The 19796-nt window shown below is 49.8% G+C and overlaps 2 protein-coding genes across 3 annotated transcripts; one reads left to right on the top strand and one right to left on the bottom strand.

Annotated features, from left to right (window-relative positions):
* Positions 1–856: 856 nt before the first annotated feature.
* On the top strand, positions 857–3877 carry LOC311219416 (neurturin-like; the record flags this gene model as incomplete). Of its 2 annotated transcripts, XM_084302543.1 has the most annotated exons (3): positions 857–911; positions 1735–1878; positions 3429–3877. In XM_084302543.1, exons 2-3 carry the CDS (start codon positions 1746–1748, stop codon positions 3875–3877), a joined length of 582 nt encoding a protein of 193 aa, XP_084158669.1. In that variant the 5' UTR covers positions 857–911; positions 1735–1745. The 2 variants fall into 2 exon arrangements, with proteins under 2 accessions (XP_084158669.1, XP_084158668.1); XM_084302542.1 differs by lacking the exon at positions 857–911 and having other exon boundaries at positions 1647–1878.
* Positions 3878–16964: 13087 nt separating this feature from the next.
* LOC311219561 (4-galactosyl-N-acetylglucosaminide 3-alpha-L-fucosyltransferase FUT6-like) lies at positions 16965–18053 on the bottom strand (the record flags this gene model as incomplete). Its single annotated transcript, XM_084302733.1, has 1 exon — positions 16965–18053. One exon carries the CDS (start codon positions 18051–18053, stop codon positions 16965–16967), a length of 1089 nt encoding a protein of 362 aa, XP_084158859.1.
* Positions 18054–19796: the final 1743 nt, after the last annotated feature.

Here is a 19796-nt window from a genome sequence, read left to right as displayed (position 1 = left end):
CCTGCCAGTTGCTTGAGCTCATGACTCACAGGTGAAATCTCAACTTTAAGGCACTTAATCATTGCAATTAATGGTGGGGCAAACACCCAAAGGCCACAATCATCCTTCCTGTGGTGGCTTTGCTGGGGCTCGAGGGGCCAGCACCGTCCACTCTGGGTGCGCCCACCCCATGAGCCAGCTGCGAGCACTTGCCCCGGCTCACCAGCTGCGAGCACTTGCCACGGCACGAGTTTTGCAGCGGGTGCTTATCGGCTCAGTGTCTTGGCTAGCACTGCCTCCTGGTACCACGGCAGGATTTCATGCTCTTACCTCCTTATATGGCTAAACTATTCTTTTTCTATCTTGGCATTGTTTATAGCCCAGTTGAAAATATTTAGACTCTGGCTGGGTTATACAATTATCTTGTAACCTACAGGGCATGTAATTACTATTAGTTAACATGTAATTATCTGCATCCTGTAAAATAAAGTGTTGTTGGCAATGGGACAGCATTCTCGTTGTTTTCCACAATAATGGTAAAAGTGAATCTGTCAAATTCCATTTTAAAATAAACATTTTCCCCCAGTAAATTCTATTTGGCAAATATTGCTAAACTGGGCTGTGGGTATTTTTTTTCCCCTCTCATTCTCTTCTTCCTTCTCCCCTCTCTCCCCTCCCCCCCTGTGGAAAATTTATTTAAAAAGGAGAAATGTTTGGAGTTTGTAAGGAACTGAAATGAGAAAAAGGGGCTGGGAGGCGACTGCGAGTCAGTGCCGCTTTCCGAGGGCTGGCATTGATGGGGATTTAATGGCTGACAGCTCGCCAGCAGGCATTCAGACCCGACCTCCCACGGCCTGGCAGGGTTGCGCTGGCGCCTCTCAAATCCTACTACGTCCAACCTGCTTTGGATGGACAAAATCCAGCAGTGTCAGGTAAGGGCATCTGCAGCCTTGTCCCAGCTGCTTGCAAGATTTGTCTCCCATGCTGCAGCCCCGAATTTTGGCCTGCCTGTGGTCCCTGCGTGCTAGCGCTGCTCCTGCCCACTGTGTTGCTGGATGCTGGGATGCACCAGGGATGTTCTTGAGATTTTTGTGATTTTTCACTAGTTTTGACAGAGTGGGGGCATCCATGTTGGTCCACTGGTGGGGCAGGGATTTGTGCAGAGGTCAGGCAGCGTAACCCTGAACCCCAGTGGGGTCTGGGCCCTGGGTGAGCTGGTGGCCAGCAGGGGCGGAGCAAGCTGTAGTGGGGCTCAGTGCAGGGTGAGGACGATGGAGCGGGGCTGGGACATGGCTTTGTCCATCCTTTACTTGCATCCACCTGTTGGGGTATCGTCCCCAGTGCGACATGGAGATCCAGCCACCAGAAAGGAGGCTTAAATGTGTCTGGTGAGGCTGCCTGCTGTAAGGGATGCATGGGACGAGGACATTTCCTTGTCCCCACTGTCACCAAGTGGGACATACCAGCCAAGAGCCACCTTTGCCTTTTCTCTGTGCAGCACAGCCTGGGGCTGCAGTACATCTCTGTGCCTTGGCTTCCCCACCAAAAAGCTGGACCAGTCTCGGGGGTGGAGGGGATGGGCTGGAGACGTGGGGCTGGGGGTGAGAGAGGGGGCCACGGGCAAAGGCCATATAATAAGGATATTTGTTTTGCCTGTTTTGCAGAGTTTCAATGTTCTGACTTGCTCTAAGATGAAGGTATGGAAGTTTGCAGCCATTGCATCGATGCTCCTCAGTTCCATGTTATCCATTTTAGTTTGTAGAGACATGTTCAACGGAAGCCGGACATACAGCCCCTTGCCTTCCTCGCTGTCCTCACGGGCATCCTCCTCTTCACTGCCGGCGGCTCTGCGGAGACCCCCCCGGGCCCTGCCACGCCACAGCTCGCTGCTCACCCAGTGTAAGCTGCCGCGCCCGCGCCCCGGCTGCTCAACACCAGCAGAGGCTGTTTTTGGCTCTCCTGAGGCTGAGCCCATAGATGCCACTGTGTCCTCAGGTGTTCACCCAGGCATGCTCACTCTGCTGCCTCCCTTCCCTCTCTTGCTGCTCCTGCATCAGTGGGTTACAAGCATTTAGCAAGGAGCGGAGTCGGGAGGCACTGGTCCCTAGAAAACTATGCATGGAAAACGCAGCCTCTGGGCAACAAATCTTCATGCAAGCACATCAGCTCTTCATGCAGGGAAACCAAATGCAAACAGCTCATCTTAATGCAAAGAAGCTGCTTTTTTTTTTTTTTTTTTTTTTTTCTCCTCACCAAACGGCTTTCTTTCTTTTTCTTGTTTCTTTTAATTTCCATGCTGTTTTTAAAAATGCGAAATGTCAAATGGGAGCTCAAAGCAAAGGGGAACAGCTCCATCCTGCTGTGAGGCAGCGACTTCCCCCAAAGCTGTGCTCATCCCTTTGTGCTTGCTGGAAATCCCAGGCATGTTTGCTTTTATTCCAAACGAGAAGAACTTCTTTTTGGTTTGAAATTTTGAAATTGATGACAAGCTGTCAAATTATGCTTTTCTCCTCATTCTGATGCTTCTCCTGGCACTGAGTTGGACCAAGCCTAGCCTCAGGGTTAGGACAAAGGGACACAGATGTTGCCAGCAGTGTCTGCTTGTTGGCCATGGCCATTGGCTGTGTGCGTAGGGATTTTGTTGGGCAGCCCTTTCACCAAGACAACAGGGAATCATCACAAATATTCAGTTTGTTGGTGTTTCTCACCACCCCATCATGGCTTTTCTGCAGCATCACCTCGTGGTGGGGACCAGGCAATTCACCCACGTTTTTGCACATCTGCAAGTTGGAGTGATGCCACCGAGGACTGTTGCTGGCATTGTTAATTCTCCTGTGCTGCTTAGTGCAAGCGTGGGGTCCTCCCGTGTCCACCTATAGGTGCCATTGCTGCTCAAGCCCCAGTGTCATGCTCCAGCTGGAGCAGCCCTGCTGCCTGATCCCTGGCCACAGCAGTGCTGCCACTGGCCATCTGGAAAGCAAGAGCACAACAGTACTGCTTTCTGTCCCCTAAATTTCACTTTTAAGCATGCGCTTGATGTTGTGCAGGGAAAGAGGCTGTTTGGGACAGCTCCGGGCAGGGGAGAAAACAGACAGTAGAAGGAAAGGGGAGGGAGGTGTGTGTGTGTGTTTTTTTGTGGGCAGTGGCAGTGGCAGCAGCACAACAAGGTACCTCCACGGGGTCTCAGCCCCGTGCATGCAGGGTGTGACCTGGCTGGGGCACTGAGTGGCCCCGCAGTGGCTACTGGCCCAGTGTCTTCCCTGTCCTCCCAGCCAAGGGCTGGTTCAGGCAGTCACTGTGGTTCAGCAACATGTTGTTGAGATCAATTTTGCAATTTTCTGCAAACCCTTGCATGGAGGGAGCAGGGAGCCAGCACTGGGGTACATCCACAGCTCCAGGGGACACCCACCAGGGGGGACACCTGCTAACGGCCACCCCTTCTCTTGCAGACAGCAGCTTGTTCGAGAGCTACACGGAGGGGGAGATCCGGCAGCTCATCTCAGCACTGGTGGAGCGCTACAGCCAGGCCATGAACTCAGGGGGCCACGAGCTGCCTCTCTTCCCCAAGGCGGGCAACCGCATGAAGCGCGCACGAGCTCGCCACAAACCCTGTGCCCTGAAGGAGCTGGAGGTAAGCGTCAGCGAGCTGGGCCTGGGCTATGAGTCAGACGAGACGGTGCTGTTCCGCTACTGCAGCGGCACCTGTGACACAGCTGTCAGGAACTATGACCTCTCACTGAAGAGTGTACGCAGCAAGAGGAGGATCAGGAAGGAGAAGGTCCGGGCTCGGCCCTGCTGCCGGCCGCTTTCGTATGACGACGATGTCTCCTTCTTGGATGCCTACAACCGCTACTACACTGTCAACGAGCTCTCGGCCAAGGAGTGTGGCTGCGTGTGAAGGGCCGGTGTGGCCAGGCGGAGGCGATGCCCCAGAACCGCTGGCAGCAAGGCCAAGGGGCCACGGTCTGCTGTGAGGATGGGGACGGGCCTTGCACTGCTGCCTGCCCCAGTGACCCTCCCCATTTGGGGCAGTGGGGGCTGTGGGAGGAGAAGAGACTGCGATGCTCGTTTATCCCCAAGCGCTTCCTGGCTCACATACACGTGTGACGTGACTGTACAGGACTGTAGAGGAAGCTGTAAGTGCCATTGGAGGCTGCAGTCGTTGAGGGGTGGTCTGGGGGTGCCAGTGGGTGTGCAACACATGAGCAGGGTGTGCTGTGGGCACAGGGCACTTTGCACGCTTGGGGTGCATGCACATGGGGTGTGTTGAACACAGCGTGTCACACATATGGGACACATCACAAGCTGAAAGGGGGATGCAAAGCAGGTGTGAACTGCACAGAGGTGATGAGTCCAGGTGTGTGGGGTGGTAGGAGCAAGAGGCTGCACTGCAGGGCTGTGCAGGTGGTGCCATGGTGCTGGACAGGATGCGCTAGATGCATAGTGCGTGTTATGGGCACGGGGAGTGTTAAACAGCTGCGGGTGCCCTCAGGCGGGTGCTGAACCCCATGGGCTGAAGCTGCCCTGTGTGTGGGGTTTCCTGGTTTCACTGCAGCCACGCTGGGGTCCCTATGCTGCACAGGGGTGGTCCCATGCCCCCAGATTCCCTGGTGTGGAGCAGAGCTGCACGGACACTGGTTTGTGCTCTGGGGAAAGGGTCTGGCTCCACTCCCGGTGCCTGCTTTGTGATCACCTCACACTCTGCAGCCTGGGCTTGTCTTTTTAAAACTTGGGATAATCTGAAGTAACTGGATTAACCTCTCAACCCCTCTGCAGGCAGTGGGGCTTGAGATGTGCCACCACCAGGGAGGGGACAAAGCACCACGAAGCCACTGGCAAAGCTGGGTTGGCAGCGTGGCTGGGAGCACCGACGGTTTGGGATCCCCCGAAAGCCAGACTGGCCCTGCCAGCTGCAGCACGTGTGTAATTCCCATTGCCTTGCAGGGCGGTGGGGCTCAAATTGTGCGCGGGAGAGGGCTCAGGCCTGGGCTTTGGCTACGGTTCGCATTTACAGCAGTGTCACTCTTGTTTACTCTGCGGAGAAATAAATGAGACCGCAGACTTTTGCATTCTCTGGGCAGGCTAAATTTGTTGCCTGGGATTGATGGGTTTTCTCCCCTTGGCCTTCTTCCCAGAAAAAGCAAATCATAAACAGAAGGAGAATATTGGTGTCATGTCCTGGGCATTAACCACTGCGAGTGAAAACACTCTGCTCGCAGCCCCTGTGGCAGTGGTGGCCCCATTCCCAGCCCAGCTCTGTGATGGAGTGGGGAGCAGTTGTGCTGCTACAGGGGCTGTGTGGGATTTTGGGGTGCAGCCCCGCAGGGGACACGGCAGCCCCTGTTTCCCCCTGACAGGGTAGGCAGTAGGGGGATGGGGGGCAGCAGCTGCCTGACCCCTGCGCAGGGCCGGGCTGGCTTTGTGCTTTCCATCCAGCAGCCACTCTTGGCTGAGCGGAGTCAGGATGTAGCGATGCAATGTAAACACCATCCTTCAGCAGGGCTGGCCGTGCACCCAGCGTCCCCATGAAAGCAGTCTGCATTCTGTAACGCTGAGTTTTCCCCCTCACGACTGGGAAAAGGAGACGGTGCCACTGGCATGGGGTGCAAAGCCTGTCTGCGGGGCACTGGCACGGGCGGATGCACACTGGGACACAAATGCTGCTGAGATGGTGAAAGCTGTGTGACACTGCAGGTGCGCAGAGCTGGCTGCTCACAAAATGCTTTTGCAAAGTGCCGCAGCACTGTGAGGGTTGCATGGAAGGGGAATGAGAAAGATGTCCCCCAAAATAAGCAGCCAGGGGCTGTGCAGTAGGAGTAGAATGGAGGCAGCAGACGAACACTATCAGTGTGGTTGCTCACGGCAGATAACCAACTCACTCCTGACTAAAAAAAAATAAAATACACCCAAATCTAATAATAATAACGGCACTCTCAAGGGCTTGGGTGCTTTCCAGTTCATACTACTATAAAACTAAAATTAGTTTTGTTGCAGAAGCCTCCAGTTAAAAAAAAAAAAAGGCAGGAACTCGAGCACTAAAGGAAGGGAAGGTGCTACAGCACAGCAGCAGTGCAGCACCGGGCCCCGTGTAAGGAGGGTTTGTAGATGGGCTCCCTGCAGCTGCCCCTGCCTGCATTGTCCTGAGCCCAGGGAGGTGCTTGTGGGATTTCATAACTGCTGCATTGCTGTCTGTTTACAGCCTGTTTGTAGAAAGTTCTGAGAAATATCAGGGGGTTTTAGGGTGCTGTGATGTGCAAGAGCTCAGCAGTGCCTGCTGAGAGCAGACCTGACATGAGGGATGAGGCCAAAGGTCCCATCCTCCTGCCTGCCCTTGGCTGTGAGCAGTGGGGAGGTGAAGGGGCTCGGGCACCCCAGACCCAAAAGTCCGGGCCTATGAGGGAAAATTTGATGCAATGCGTGCACACTGCAAATCAATGCAAATAGCTGTGCTGAACCTTTATTCCCTCCCTTCCCCCCCCCTCTTTTTCATCCCATCAGCATCCCGCCTGCACAGAGGAGCAGGGGAAGTGGCTGACATTCACTGCTGATGGTGCAGCGGCCGAGTGTGCTGAGCGTGGGGTTTTTGGAGCACAGCTGGGCTGCAGCTGGGCTTCACAACCACACGGCTCCTGGAGCAGTTCTGGGGCTGAGCACACCCGTTGCGGCTGTTGCCTGAGGGTGGTTTTGGCTTGCATGTCACTGTCGTGCATGTTGCTTGGGGCTGTCCTCTTGGTGACACTGAGTCCACCCTGTGCCGCTGCAGGAGCATCGTCCAGCCCACATTGTCCTGTGCCGTGCTGCTGCTGCCTGGGCAGAGAAATGTGGTTCCAATAGAAATACTGATATTTCCCTAATGCTTTCCGTTTCTCCGGCCCTCTCTGCTGTAATAGGAGCTGGAGCTGTCTGTAAGAATGTCTACAATGCAGAAAAGGCAAAAGGATGGAAAATTCCCTCCTCAAAGCTACAGCAAAAACTCATCTGTCTCCCTTCCTTGTCATCCCATGCATTACTTATTGTTAATAATAACAATGGTGTGCCACATCTGTCAGGGGGTGGTTTTAGGGTTCTTGTGTCTTCTTGCAGCTTGCCTATCCGCTGCTGCAGCCTTGCTTCAGCATCACCTGCAAGGGCAGGAGGCAAGGGTGTTTCACAGAGTTTGAAAACTCAAGAGGTTTGGAAACACAAGATGTTTAAAACTATTCCGGTGGTGACAGCGCAAAATATGAGTGTTATGTTATCCTGGCTCTCCTACAATGAGTTATGGGACGTTTCATTGTGTTTTACTATACACATCTCTATATGAACGTGCCTGTGTTTGTGTAATGCTGGCCGGAGCCGGAGGCGTGCGAGGCGCAGCAGCGCTGGCTCTGGCTCTGGCTCGGCTCCGCCTGTCACTTGCATCAGTCGGGATCCCATTTGCTGACAACGGGCTCACTCCCGATTTGGTATCTGTGAGGGGGAAATGGGCCTAACATCATTGTTTCCACTTGATGAAAGCACTGGCAAACATCGTGTTCCTTATTTAAACAGGTCCAGAAACTTGCTGGGAAGAAATCATTTTTCCCAGTTTATCAAGACAAATTATTTTTCATCGGTATTCAAAACCTCAGCCTTCTTCTCTCAATAAATAGGGCTACCACATGTTTTTGTTCTTGGTTAAACAAGGCGTAGCCTCAAACTTGAGGCCCAAGAAGAGGGAAAAAAAAAAAAAAAAGGATAAAAGGGAAAAAAAAAACACAGAAGTAAACACAGAGGTTTAGCAACTGCAGGTGGGAGCAGGGTGGGCACAAGCGGAGGCAGCCCCGTCTCCATGGCTCTGCTCGGCACTGTCTGCGTAGATCCATTTCCCTTCTGGTATAGTTGGGTCTGACCGACCATCTGCAGAAGTTGATGCAATGCATCTATATTTTAGATACGCTCTATTTATTCAAAGTAACTTATGTTATTTATTTAGATACCATAGTGTGCCATCTACGTAATGCGTTCTTTCTCTCTTTTTTAAAAAATATTTTATTTATTGATCCAAATGGTGCCAAATGCAGTTTACATTTATTACAATTTTACCATTTATGCTAAACAATGGGAAAAATATGATTTTTTTTAGACAAACATAAACTTGGGTGTGATGCTGTTACATACTCACGGTAAAGTAAAAATAAAAGGAGAATTACACTGATTTCTCTGTGGTTCATCTTTTACTGATGCCTATGTATAAAGGATAGCAGCATGGCATTATGTCTGCAGGATGGGCAGGGAAATGGGAAATTTAGCTTTTCTTTCGGGAAGGCAGGGAGGAGTGGCAGAAGCTCCAGTTTCCTGCCAACAGCCCCCATTTCTTTTACTCCATCATCGTAAAACAATATTTATGTAAAATCACCAGTTAAAAACGTTACCAGGACCGGGGTATTGCCTGCATGGGTTTGTATTGGTATGGCCACATGAATCATTGTCCTTGCCCCCTGCTTGTAAAGGCTTGGGTTGGCGCAAAGGCTTGTTCCAGCTGAAGTGACCCATAGGGATACACTGATTCTGACAAAATCATGTGAAAAGAAAAAAGAGAAGAGAAGAGAAAAAAGAAAAGAGAGGAGAGAAAAAAGAAAAGAGAAAATAAAAGAGAAGAGAGAGAAAAGAAGAGAGAAAAGGAGAAAAAAAGAAGAGAGAAAAGAAAAGGAGAGAAAAAAAGAACAGAGAAAAAAAGAAGAGAGAAAGGAAAAGGAGAGAAAAAAAAAGAAGAGAAGAGAAAATAAGAGAGAAAGGAGAAAAGAAAAGAAAAGAAAAGAAAAGAAAAGAAAAGAAAAGAAAAGAAAAGAAAAGAAAAGAAAAGAAAAGAAAAGAAAAGAAAAGAAAAGAAAAGAAAAGGTTTTGATAAGGTCAGCCAGAAAAATATTTCATTTGCTTATCCAGAAGCAGCACTGAGGTTAGAAGCATGTTTTATTTTATAGGAAAAACATCTCACAGTCAGCAGCAAGCATTGGCTGAGGCTTTGTTGCTCTTCATATTAGGATGATTATGATGATTAATATTTCATTTTGGGGGAAATGCTGCAATTTGGAATCCCAGCCAAGCTCAGCATGCAGACACGTTTCCATGCTGTGGGCATGGGCAGCGCTGTGCCCACCCCAGATCTGCAGAGCATTTGAACCCTGCTTTGAAACTCCTGACACCACTGAACAGGTGTCAGCCTCTCCTCGTGGGCACTGCACCCACTGAACAAGTGCTGCCCCCAGTTATTACATTGAGCATCTCCCGCATTTAATGCATTGCTCATCTTAACACATGATTAAGCTGTAAGGTGTTTATGCTGCCACCACATTCACGGAGTGTTGGGAAGAGGCTGCAGCAACGTCCTGTAAAAGTATAACACCCCCTGAGTGTTATGAGAACATGAGTGTTAAGAGAAAAACACTTTTTTTTTTTTTTTTTTTTCACTAAAAAATAGGCTGCAGCTATGGCATGCTTGTGGGTACAAGTTCCTACGTTTGTAAACAAAACCGCTCCATCTTGAGCACAGCCAGTGAGCTGCCCCGCTGCCCTTGGCACTGGGTAGAGGGGGGGAAGAACCAAAAAAAAAAAAATATGCTAAACCACTTTTGAAACACACAGGTTTATAAAGTTTTTTTAGGGGGAATGGAAAAAAAGATCTGTTTATATTCCCCCCATCATGCCACCCAGAGGCCTGACAGCCATGGATGGCTCGTGGCTGAGTCAAATGCTCACACTTGAAGCTCCGCTCTGTAAATATTTTATGAAGCATCTTTTGAGACTCATAAATCCTTGTACATGTGCGTGCGTGCATGTGTGTGCATGTGCGCTGAAGAGGCTGAGCAAGGCTGTAATCCCACTGCCAGCCTGTCCAGGGGAAGGGCTGAAGGGGAAGGGGAAGTGGGAAAGGGAGGGGGAGGGGGAGGGAGGGAGGAAGGAAGGAAGGAATGGAAGAGACAAAGAGAAAGAAAAAGAAAGAGGAAGTGTGAAAGAGAGAAGGAAAGAGAAAGAGAGAAAGGGAGAGAGAGAAAAAGAAAGAAAGAAAGAAAGAAAGAAAGAAAGAAAGAAAGAAAGAAAGAAAGAAAGAAAGAAAGAAAGAAAGAAAGAAAGAAAGAAAGAAAGAAAGAAAGAAAGAAAGAAAGAAAGAAAAAGGAAGGAAGGAAGGAAGGAAGGAAGGAAGGAAGGAAGGAAGGAAGGAAGGAAGGACGGACGGACGGACGGACGGACGGACGGACAAACAAGTTATAATGACAAAATTGGAGAGGGCTGCTTGGAAAATCTGACTTGTTCAAGAGAACAAAAAATAGAAAGAAAACAACATTTGCAGGCAACAGCATGCAGGCGAATGTGCTGCTGGTCTGGGGCTGCACAGATTTTGAGTGCAATTTCTTGGGGATGGGGTGTGTGTTGCCTGATTGCATAGTGTATGTGGGAGAGTTTCACTGGCTGATGCTTGCTTTAAAGCACCAGCTTGAAATCCCAAGCTCCCAAAAGATGTACTATACTAATTTCTTCATTTTTAAATGGAAGAAGAAACAGCTGGGAAATGGGATGCTGAGGGTGCTCAACCCTACTGAATGGTTTGCACGTCTCACAATTACCTCCTGGTAAGAAATACTGTGGGAAGATAAACCCAGCCACACTTCAAACTGGAAAGCCCACAATAAAAGTGAAGACCAGAGTGTACAGTTTGCATGTCTCCAGAAAAAAGGAACGGAACGGAAAGGAAAGAGAAAGGAAAGGAAAAGAAAAGAAAAGAAAAGAAAAGAAAAGAAAAGAAAAGAAAAGAAAAGAAAAGAAAAGAAAAGAAAAGAAAAGAAAAGAAAAGAAAAGAAAAGAAAAGAAAAGAAAAGAAAAGAAAAGAAAAGAAAAGAAAAGAGAAAGGAAAGGAAAGGAAAGGAAAGGAAAAGAAAAGAAAAGAAAAGAAAAGAAAAGAAAAGAAAAGAAAAGAAAAGAAAAGAAAAGAAAAGAAAAGAAAAGAAAAGAAAAGAAAAGAAAAGAAAAGAAAAGAAAAAAAGAAAGGAAAAGAAAAGAAAAGAAAAGAAAAGAAAAGAAAAGAAAAGAAAAGAAAAGAAAAGAAAAGAAAAGAAAAGAAAAGAAAAGAAAAGAAAAGAAAAGAAAAAATCAAGTGTATCTATAGTCATATTTCCCCATATCTCTTTCGTAGAGATACCAACAACGTAGTCACTACCCACAACGAGAAGCCCAGGAACACGAATAATTGTTGCTTCAGCTGCTGCTGGGGATTTGCAGCAAGGGAAGGAGGGAGCTCAGTGGTGCTAGACAGCTGTGGAGAAAACAATCTTCATAGTTTCATGTTCCCTCTCCCAGTATCATCAGACAAAAAGAGAAGCAGGTTTCTAAAGCACAGTAAGGATCTGCCTGTAGGCTCAGAAAGCTGGAAAGAATTGATTTTACAGGGCTGGTTCAGGCACCTTCATGCACTGAAGACAAACCTGGCTGTGATGAAGCTCTTCAGCACAGAAGGCTGCAGCTGCTGCATTTGCAGGGTTTTGGTGTATCTGAGACATTTTTGTTACCCTCCCAAATTGCAAACTGCACTGGGCTGGGTGAGGATTTGTTTCTCCCAAGCTCTGCCTTCCCTCTCCTCTCCACTCTCCTCTCTCCACTCTCCTATGGCCCTGGGGGCTCTGCTGGGCAGGGGTCCCATGGATGCAAAGCCCATGGGTGCTGCAGACAGCAGTTTCACCCTCTGCCAGGACAGCAGCTCCCAGTCCCCTGCACTGGGCTACTTCCTAAGCTCTGGAAATGGTTGGGGTCATTGGCCACTGCCCTTTCCCATCCCCAGCAGAGAGAGAGAACCCTGCACTGCTCTCCATGCCCTGCCAGCACTGCTGAAGGCTGACCACCCCCAGCCTTAGACCGCAACGGTATGCTTACACCCTGCCCCCAAAACTCAGTTTTTTATATTATCATCTCCCCAGTTCCCCATAAGGATCAGCCTTTTGCTCTCCTTTGGGGGAAATACCCCTCTAAACCTCTCCCTTCCCCTACTTTATGAATCATCTCTGCCCAAAAGCATCAGCCCGAAACATTTCAGTCTGACTCCTATCACCTTTGGGTAAAAACAGGGGAGATTTGGAGGAACGGAGACATTTTCATATAATCTTTTTGAAGGACTGAAGCAGCCCTTGCACTGGCATACGGCATTTTCCCAAGTGGGTGCAGATGGGAAAAACCTTTGGGTCAAGGAGGCTGCAAACCCCAGCACCAGCGTTCCAGGACTGCAGCTTTTTGGTGCGGTCTCCCAGCCCCAGGCACTGGCACAGCCTTCCAGATGTTTCCTTTGATTAAGTTGCCTCTTCCAGAGTTTCCCAATTGCGGTGTCAGCTTTCCCATCCCATAACAAATTCAGCCTGTGCATGGCTCTGTGTTGCCCAGAGGCATCCCTGCAGGATGGTTTGTGCTATATTTTGTCCTGACGTCCCCACGTCTCTACCAGCCCCTCCTCAAGGCCCATGGTTTAAGCCTGGCTGGGAGCAAGCTCCAACAAAGTCCCATGGTATCCTCAGGCCTGAATGCTTCAAGGACACTCAGATTCGTATTTTTTTGTCACGTTCTCAAAGGCTGTGGTACAATTTGGGGGCTGAGGATGAGGTCAGCATTGGTAAAACTGCTCTCTGCATATGTATTTAGCCTTTGCTCCTGCAGCCTCAGAGGCTGGCTGGCCTCAGGATCAGCAGGAGCCTTGTGGCTCCCCAGGTCACCCCCAGGACCCTGGAGCCCCCGGGGCTCATGGAGGGATGAGGCTGACCCAGTCAGGAGGTCTGCTCTGGTATTAACACCAATGCAACTGGATACAACACCATGGCAGCTCCACTGAGAGCAAGGAGCCAAACATCTCTGCACTAGATAATCAGTCATAAACCAAAAGCAATCACCAGCAGCAACCACACTCATAAAAGCCAACCTGCTCCCACTGGCCTCGAGCTCCCAGAAAAACCCCAGGCTCAAGCACAAAAAGCGAGAGCTGATCCCATTTCCTACCCAGGGTTCTCCCGTTCCCTACCCAGAGTCCCAAAGCCTGTGGGATGCATCTTTTTATAACAGGTATCAAATGACTACAGGAATCTATCTGCAAAGGCAGTCAGGCTTACGAGGTTGACAAGGCAATAATGGGATTTCTTGCAGCTGTTTTGCAGAGCAGGCTCTCTCAAAGCACACCCTGGCAATGGCTGGAGGGGCTGCAGCAGCAGTAGGCGTTAGGAGGGATGGATAAATTATGTTTGGCTTTACATGTGGTTGGAAAAAGGTTTATCCACAGGAGGAAATAGCCCAAACTGGAAAGAATTGGCCCTCTCTGCAGGCAGGACATCTACTGAATGCATGCGTCAAGACCTGTCCCCATGCTGCCCATGACAGAGTCCAAAGCTCTTTCAGGTGCTCTCCTGCAATTCAACACCTCCCTCCATCAACACTCATTTTAGCACTTCAAAGCTGGCCACTGCTCCGAGGTGAGGTGGTGTCACCTGTCATCAGCCACAGAGATCATTCTGCCTTGCAGGAATGCTCCTCCTGCTGCAGAGCATGCCCCTCCTAGCCTGGGGCTTCCCTTCACCACCTGAGGAGTTTTTCAAGCTTGGAAAGGCATTTCCTTCCACTTGAAAACTGCTCTAGGTTGTGAAAGGTTCTTCCTCACAACTCAGTGATATGATTTACATGCTTTGGATTTACAAACAGAAAATTTCCAGATTTTCTTTTTCCTCGCCTCGCCTCGCCTCCCCTCGCCTCGCCTCGCCTCCCCTCGCCTCGCCTCCCCTGCCCTCCCCTCCCTGCTTCCCTTCCCTTCCCTTCCCTTCCCTTCCCTTCCCTTCCCTTCCCTTCCCTTCCCTTCCCTTCCCTTCCCTTCCCTTCCCTTCCCTTCCCTTCCCTTCCCTTCCCTTCCCTTCCCTTCCCTTCCCTTCCCTTCCCTTCCCTTCCCTTCCCTTCCCTTCCCTTCCCTTCCCTTCCCTTCCCTTCCCTTCCCTTCCCTTCCCTTTTTTTCCTTTTCTCTCTCTTGATATACCCCCAGCAGTTGTTTTAAATCCAGTCCCTCCCTTGCACTTCTTCCCTGCAGACCACCAGGGTAGCCAGCTCCCCTTCCAGCCCCACACCAGAAGGGCTTTCCCCATCCAGGCTCTGCAAAAATGGTTGTGTTTCCTCACTTCCACGGTGTGTTGCCACCACAGTGTGGCATTGCCAGAAGCTGCATTGCCAGAAGCTGCCACCAGTGCCCTCTCTGACATGGTCTGTACGTGTAGGAAGGCATCTCAGCCCAAGGCTGCAGGGCAGGCTTCAGCCATGCTTTGTGCCTTCCAAGAACAGGCTCTAGAAAGGCATTTTTAACTTTTTTTTTTTTTTTTTTTTCAACTTGGGGATGTACTAAACCAGATGGGGATGTACTAAACCGGGGGGGCGGGGAGTGGGGGGGTAGGGGGGTCAGGAAAGGATATTTTTCCATTAAGTGGTTCTTGGTAATTTTTTTTTTTTTTTTTTGGCGGGGGGGGGGGCGGGATTTGTCCCACTGTTCTTTGAATTGATGCAATCTTGTAATTCTGCTACATAGCGCTGTGCTGGGTGGTCTCCCAAAGCTCCTGTTATGCCTGCGTTTCATGATGGATAAAAATGTTCCTTGATCTCTTGACAACACCAAGCAGTATAGTTTATTTCTGAGGAGACCACTGAGGCATCTTGATGGAAGCTTAACTGTTTTAATGACATTGCTGCATTGTAATTTCCACTCAGCCTGCTTTGCTGACATGCTGTTGGTAATACTCACTTGTTGCTAGTGGGTCTGTTAAGGAGAATTTCAGGCAGTCCAGGGCATGGTTCATTCCAGAGGGCCACAGGCAGCCTTAAGCCCAGCTCATGGCAAGGAGTGGCAACCAGCACCCCCAGCCAGGTTGTAAGGGGCTGTGCAAACAGGTCTTGGGGGTGTGCAGTGAAGCCCCTATTCACAAGTATTGGCTTTCCCACTGGGAGGGAGGTTGCTCAAAAGAAAGAGATCCAAACTGGAACAGAATTGGCTGTTAAGACATCTATTGAATGTGCAGAGTGATCTCAGTAAACACCAACACCGAGCCTCCAGCAGGACCAAAACTGTGTGTCCAGCCCTGATACACCCTACATTGCCACTTGCTAGGAACTCCTCTTCCTCCCCACAGCACATCCCTTCAAAATAGGCTAGCGAAAAATACTACAGGTGATCTGAAGGTGTTCATGGGGCTTTACACTGTGGTGTCCTCCTGGGAAGGCTTTTTATATGATGTTGGTTAAAGCCACGAGCAAGCTCCTCTTGTCTGTGTTCACACATGCAGCACGCGTCAGCTCTAACAGCTCCTGTAAATTTACGTTTGCTTTTTTTTTAATGGGAACATACTTTTCAAGCAGCTGGACTTTGTGCCTGCATGTGCAGGGCCATGTTGCTGCTTGGTTTAATCAACTGCTCCATTTTGTAATCAGTTTTGCTGGCAGTGCCAGAGAAAAGCAATGCTGGAAGCCAATGCCCAAAGTTGAAGCTTTCCCTATGGCGGTCTTAAGGCAGAAGGATTTTACTGTGGGACAGGTGTCATCTCCCAGATCTAGCAAGAGCAGTGAAATGAGCAACCATCCATTCCAACTCCCCAGTGCCATCCATCAACAGGAAGAGACTGCTCACTGAGCTCACCTGCAGAATATTATTTATCTTTATTTCAAATCCATACCAGCTCAGTTAATAGTGTCAATATCTTAAATTTCTCCAGTTGCTCTGAACTGAACAGGCTTTAAAGGTGGGAAGAACACCAGGGTTGGTTGATGCATCCAAGAGCTACGGGCTAAAGGAAGAGGGAGGTGTGTGTCTGCAGGTAGCCAAGGCAGGGACAGAAACAGTTATTTGGCAGTAAAAATTCATCAATCTTTATTGATGTGACAAATATATTACTCTTCTTTTAAGCAGTTAGCAAGTCCATGGCTAAAGAAGATATGGTACATTTCGCTACTTTAATTTTTGAAGGGGTTCACTAAGTTCCAGCAAAGGTTCTTCAAGACACTAACAGTGGGAAGGGATAAAAGTTCAGATTTCAGAGTGAAGGATTTACTCTTAGGTTTATGATGACCAATATATTCAACCAATCTGTAAATAGAAAAAAAAAAAAAAGGTCTTGTGGATGGACCATCTGCTACAGAATGACTGCACGAGGAAATGTAGAGGGAATTCATCGGAAATCTTTACTAAATGCTGCTGATTGAGAAAACAATTGTATGTAGATGGACTTTGAGCTGACTTTCCTCATGGAAATATCTTGGGGCTAGGACAGACCTTTGAAAACCTCATCTCTGGGCTCAGCAGCAGGCAAGAAAACAAACTGAATACCTGGAGGTATCAGCTGGGAAGGCAAAACTGGGTCCCCTATCTCCAAAAAATGGGGCTCCCCAACTTGGAAAGCAAAGTTTACAGTGGTATGACCTGAACAGCAGCAGGAAGCTTGACAGAGGTCAAACACAGAAACACATGGCCTAGAGGCATCAGCTGCTGTCAGAAGTTGCTATGTCCAGGCACACAGGAGGAGGCAGCACATCACATGGCACTGCTGAGCATCTCCTTGCCACAGGATGCTATGGGTGCTCAAACCTCACGGTGCTTTCAGGGGCATCCTCAGCACCTCACCTACACCACTCTGCTTCTGTCAGACCCTTCCTCAAAACCATGCTGCCTTACTAAGCTGTCCAAAAAAAACCCAGACTTGTAAAATAAAATCAGTAGTTTCCAGCCTGTTGAGCATCCTGAAGCAGCACCCCAAAGGCAGTCAGGGAGGGTCACACAAAGCAGGGTCAGGACCTGGGCATCCTGCAGCAGTCACACAATGCCACACAATGTGGCTGCCACTTTCAGTGGCACTTTTGCACAGTACAAAGTCCTCGAAACAGGTTTATAATCTATATATTGCTATTTCACCCATAGAATTGCAACCCCAGTAAGGACAAAAGGATCACAACAGAGCAGAGAGCTGAGCAAACGGCAGTTACACGAACCATTCAGACAGATCAGGCACAACCCGGTATCTGGTCTCTGTTGTCTGCAGGAAGTGACAGGCTCTGCAGACCTGCAGGGCCCAGCCAGTCCCCGCCACAGGCTTCAGCCACTTGCGCCACTGAAAGTAGCGCTGGTATCGCTCAGTGTCCCTGCTCAGCTCCAACAGGTACCGTGCCATGTCACTGGCGCTGGGAAAGTCATCGACGTGGATGAAGGAGTCAGGGGGCAAGAAGTGCTCGTAGTTTTCTCGGGGCGGCCCTAGTACAACAGGAACAGTGCCAGAGGACAAAGCGTTCCACCAGAGCTTCTCAGTGATGTAGTCTTCATGCTGGGAGTTCTCAAAGGCCAAGTAGAAATTGTACTGGGACACAGTGGGAAGAAGCTTGTTGCTGGGCAGGGGCAAGTGATGCTGCCCATAGACATCCACAGTGATGTATTTCTTCAGCTCCTGGTAGTACTTTACCCGGTGGGAGCCTTCTTGCCAATTGCTGACTACCCAAGCCACCATCTTGGTCTTGGATGGGATGTTGAAGGGCTGGGGCTGTCTGAGGAGCTGCAGGTCCCCATAGGGGCTGAAGATGTCTGAATCTCTTCGGTATGACATAGTCAGGTTGAAGAGGTTGTCCATGGCAACTAAGTTTGGAGAGTTACTTGGAGACTCCAAGTTGAACCAGATCCAGCGCTGGGATGGGAGTCTGGGGATCTGGGCCAGTCTTCTTGTGTCCCAACACACATCCCTGTGATGCATAATCACAGCATCTGCCTTTTGGGACCAGCTGCGGTTGACAGTGAAGTAACAGTCTGGTGTGCCATATAACTCTGAGCAGTTTCTGAAATTAAAGTGTTGCCCAAAGGGCCAACTCCACAGCAGGATGGTCAGCCTGTGCTCACTCTTCAGTGGGGTGCTGGTATTTTCAGCAAGAGGCATTTGAGTAGAGAGATGGGAACTGTGATCTTCTGGCTTGGGAGTCCTGAACTGACGAAGAGAAACAAAGAGGCAGGAGCTGAATACGAAGCTGAAGAGGAAAAAGGTGAGGAGTTTCTTCCATGAGATCTTCTTCCCTTCCATGAGCTCCATGAATGGATCTGCAAACACCACAGATAGGGCACTGAGTGATGGGTGCACATTGACCACAGCATGCCCATGGCTCTAGGTGCACTGTGTAGCTGGGAGGGATGGAGGGGGAGGTAGTGGAAGGGGGGTATGCAGAGGGGCTTGGGCAATAGCAAGAAGACCTGAGGTACATTTACCTCAGGGAAACCAGCTGATGTGATCTTTTTGGATTTCAGTAAAGCTTTTGGCAGTTTCCCAGAGGATCCTACTGGACAAAATGTCCAGCATACAGCTAAACAAAAACATCATACAATGGGTGAGCAATTGGCTGACAGGCCCCTGCCTGTCAAAGGGTTGTGGTAAATGGGGCCATATCAGTCTGGCAGATGGTCACTACTGGGGTCCCTCAAGGATCCATTTTAGGGCCAGCCATCTTCAATGTTTTTATAAATGATTTGGATGGAGGACTAGAAGGTATTTTGAGCAAATTTGTTGATGACACTAAACTTGGAGGAGCTGTTGACTCTGTTGAGGGTGGAAAGGCCTTGCAGAGAGATCTGGACAGATTGGAGAGCTGGGCAATCACCAACCACATGAAATCTAACAAGATCAAGTGCTGGGTCCTGCACCTGGGAAGGGGCAACCCTGGCTACATGTACAGACTGGGCGACAAGATGCTGGAGAGCAGTCCCGTAGAAAGGATCTGGGGGTTGTGGCTGACAGCAAGCAGAATATGAGCCAGCAGTGTGCCCTGGCAGCCAGGAGGGCCAACCGTACCCTGGGGTGCATCAAGCACGGCATTGCTAGTTAGTCGACGGAAGTGATTGTCCCACTCTACTCTGCCCTGGTGCAGCCTCACCTCGAATACTTTGTGCAGTTCTGGGCACCACAGTACAAGAAGGATGTGAAACTGTTGGAGAGTGTCCAGAGGAGGGCTACGGGGTTGTTGAAGGGCCTAGAGGGGAAGAGGAGTGGCTGAGGTCACTTGGGCTGTTCAGCCTGGAAAAAAGGAGGCTGAGGGGAGACCTCATCATGGCCTACAGTTTCCTCATAAGGGGGAGTAGAGGTGCAAGCGCTGATCTATTCTTTTTAGTGACCAGTGACAGGACCCAGGGGAGTGGCGTCAAGCTGCGGCAGGGGAGGTTTAGGCCAGACATCAGGAAGAGGTTCTTCACTGAGAGGGTTGTTGTGCACTGGAAAAGACTCCCCAGGGAAGTAGCCACTGCACCTAGCCTGTTGGAGTTTAAGAAGCATTTGGACTGTGGTCTCAGTCATATGGTCTCATTTTTTGTGTAGACCTGTGTGGTGCCAGGAGTTGGACTCGATGATCCTGATGGGTCCCTTCCAACTCAGGATATTCTATGATTCTACCTCCAGCATTCTCTTTACAGACAGGTCACCACTAGAGCACCACATACAGGGTGCCAGCACACCCACACTCCCATGCGGCACAGATGTCTTGCCACCAACCCCAGCCTTCCCTTCACCACCACCCACCATCTTTTCTCATTAGCCCCTTTCTGCCACCACTCGTTTCCCATGAGGAAAGCTCCTCAGGCCCACGTGACATGGTGTGCCCTGCACAGACACCGAGGTGCCCCACAGCAGCACCTGGGGCCAGGGCAGGCATGGCACAGTCCCGCTGTCCAGCTCTACTGCAAGCCTCAGCAGCCATTTACTCCAGAAACCCCGCCCCCTTTCTCACATCCTCTGCTGTCATTGGCTGGCAGGAACAGGACATGCCTTGAAGGCCTTTCTCCACACACG

This window comes from Netta rufina (assembly GCF_964035555.1).
Source record: "Netta rufina genome assembly, chromosome: 28".
NCBI lineage: Eukaryota > Metazoa > Chordata > Aves > Anseriformes > Anatidae > Netta > Netta rufina.
The sequence above is the reverse complement of the archived record's forward strand: the minus strand, read 5'-3'. Positions and strand labels throughout refer to the sequence as shown.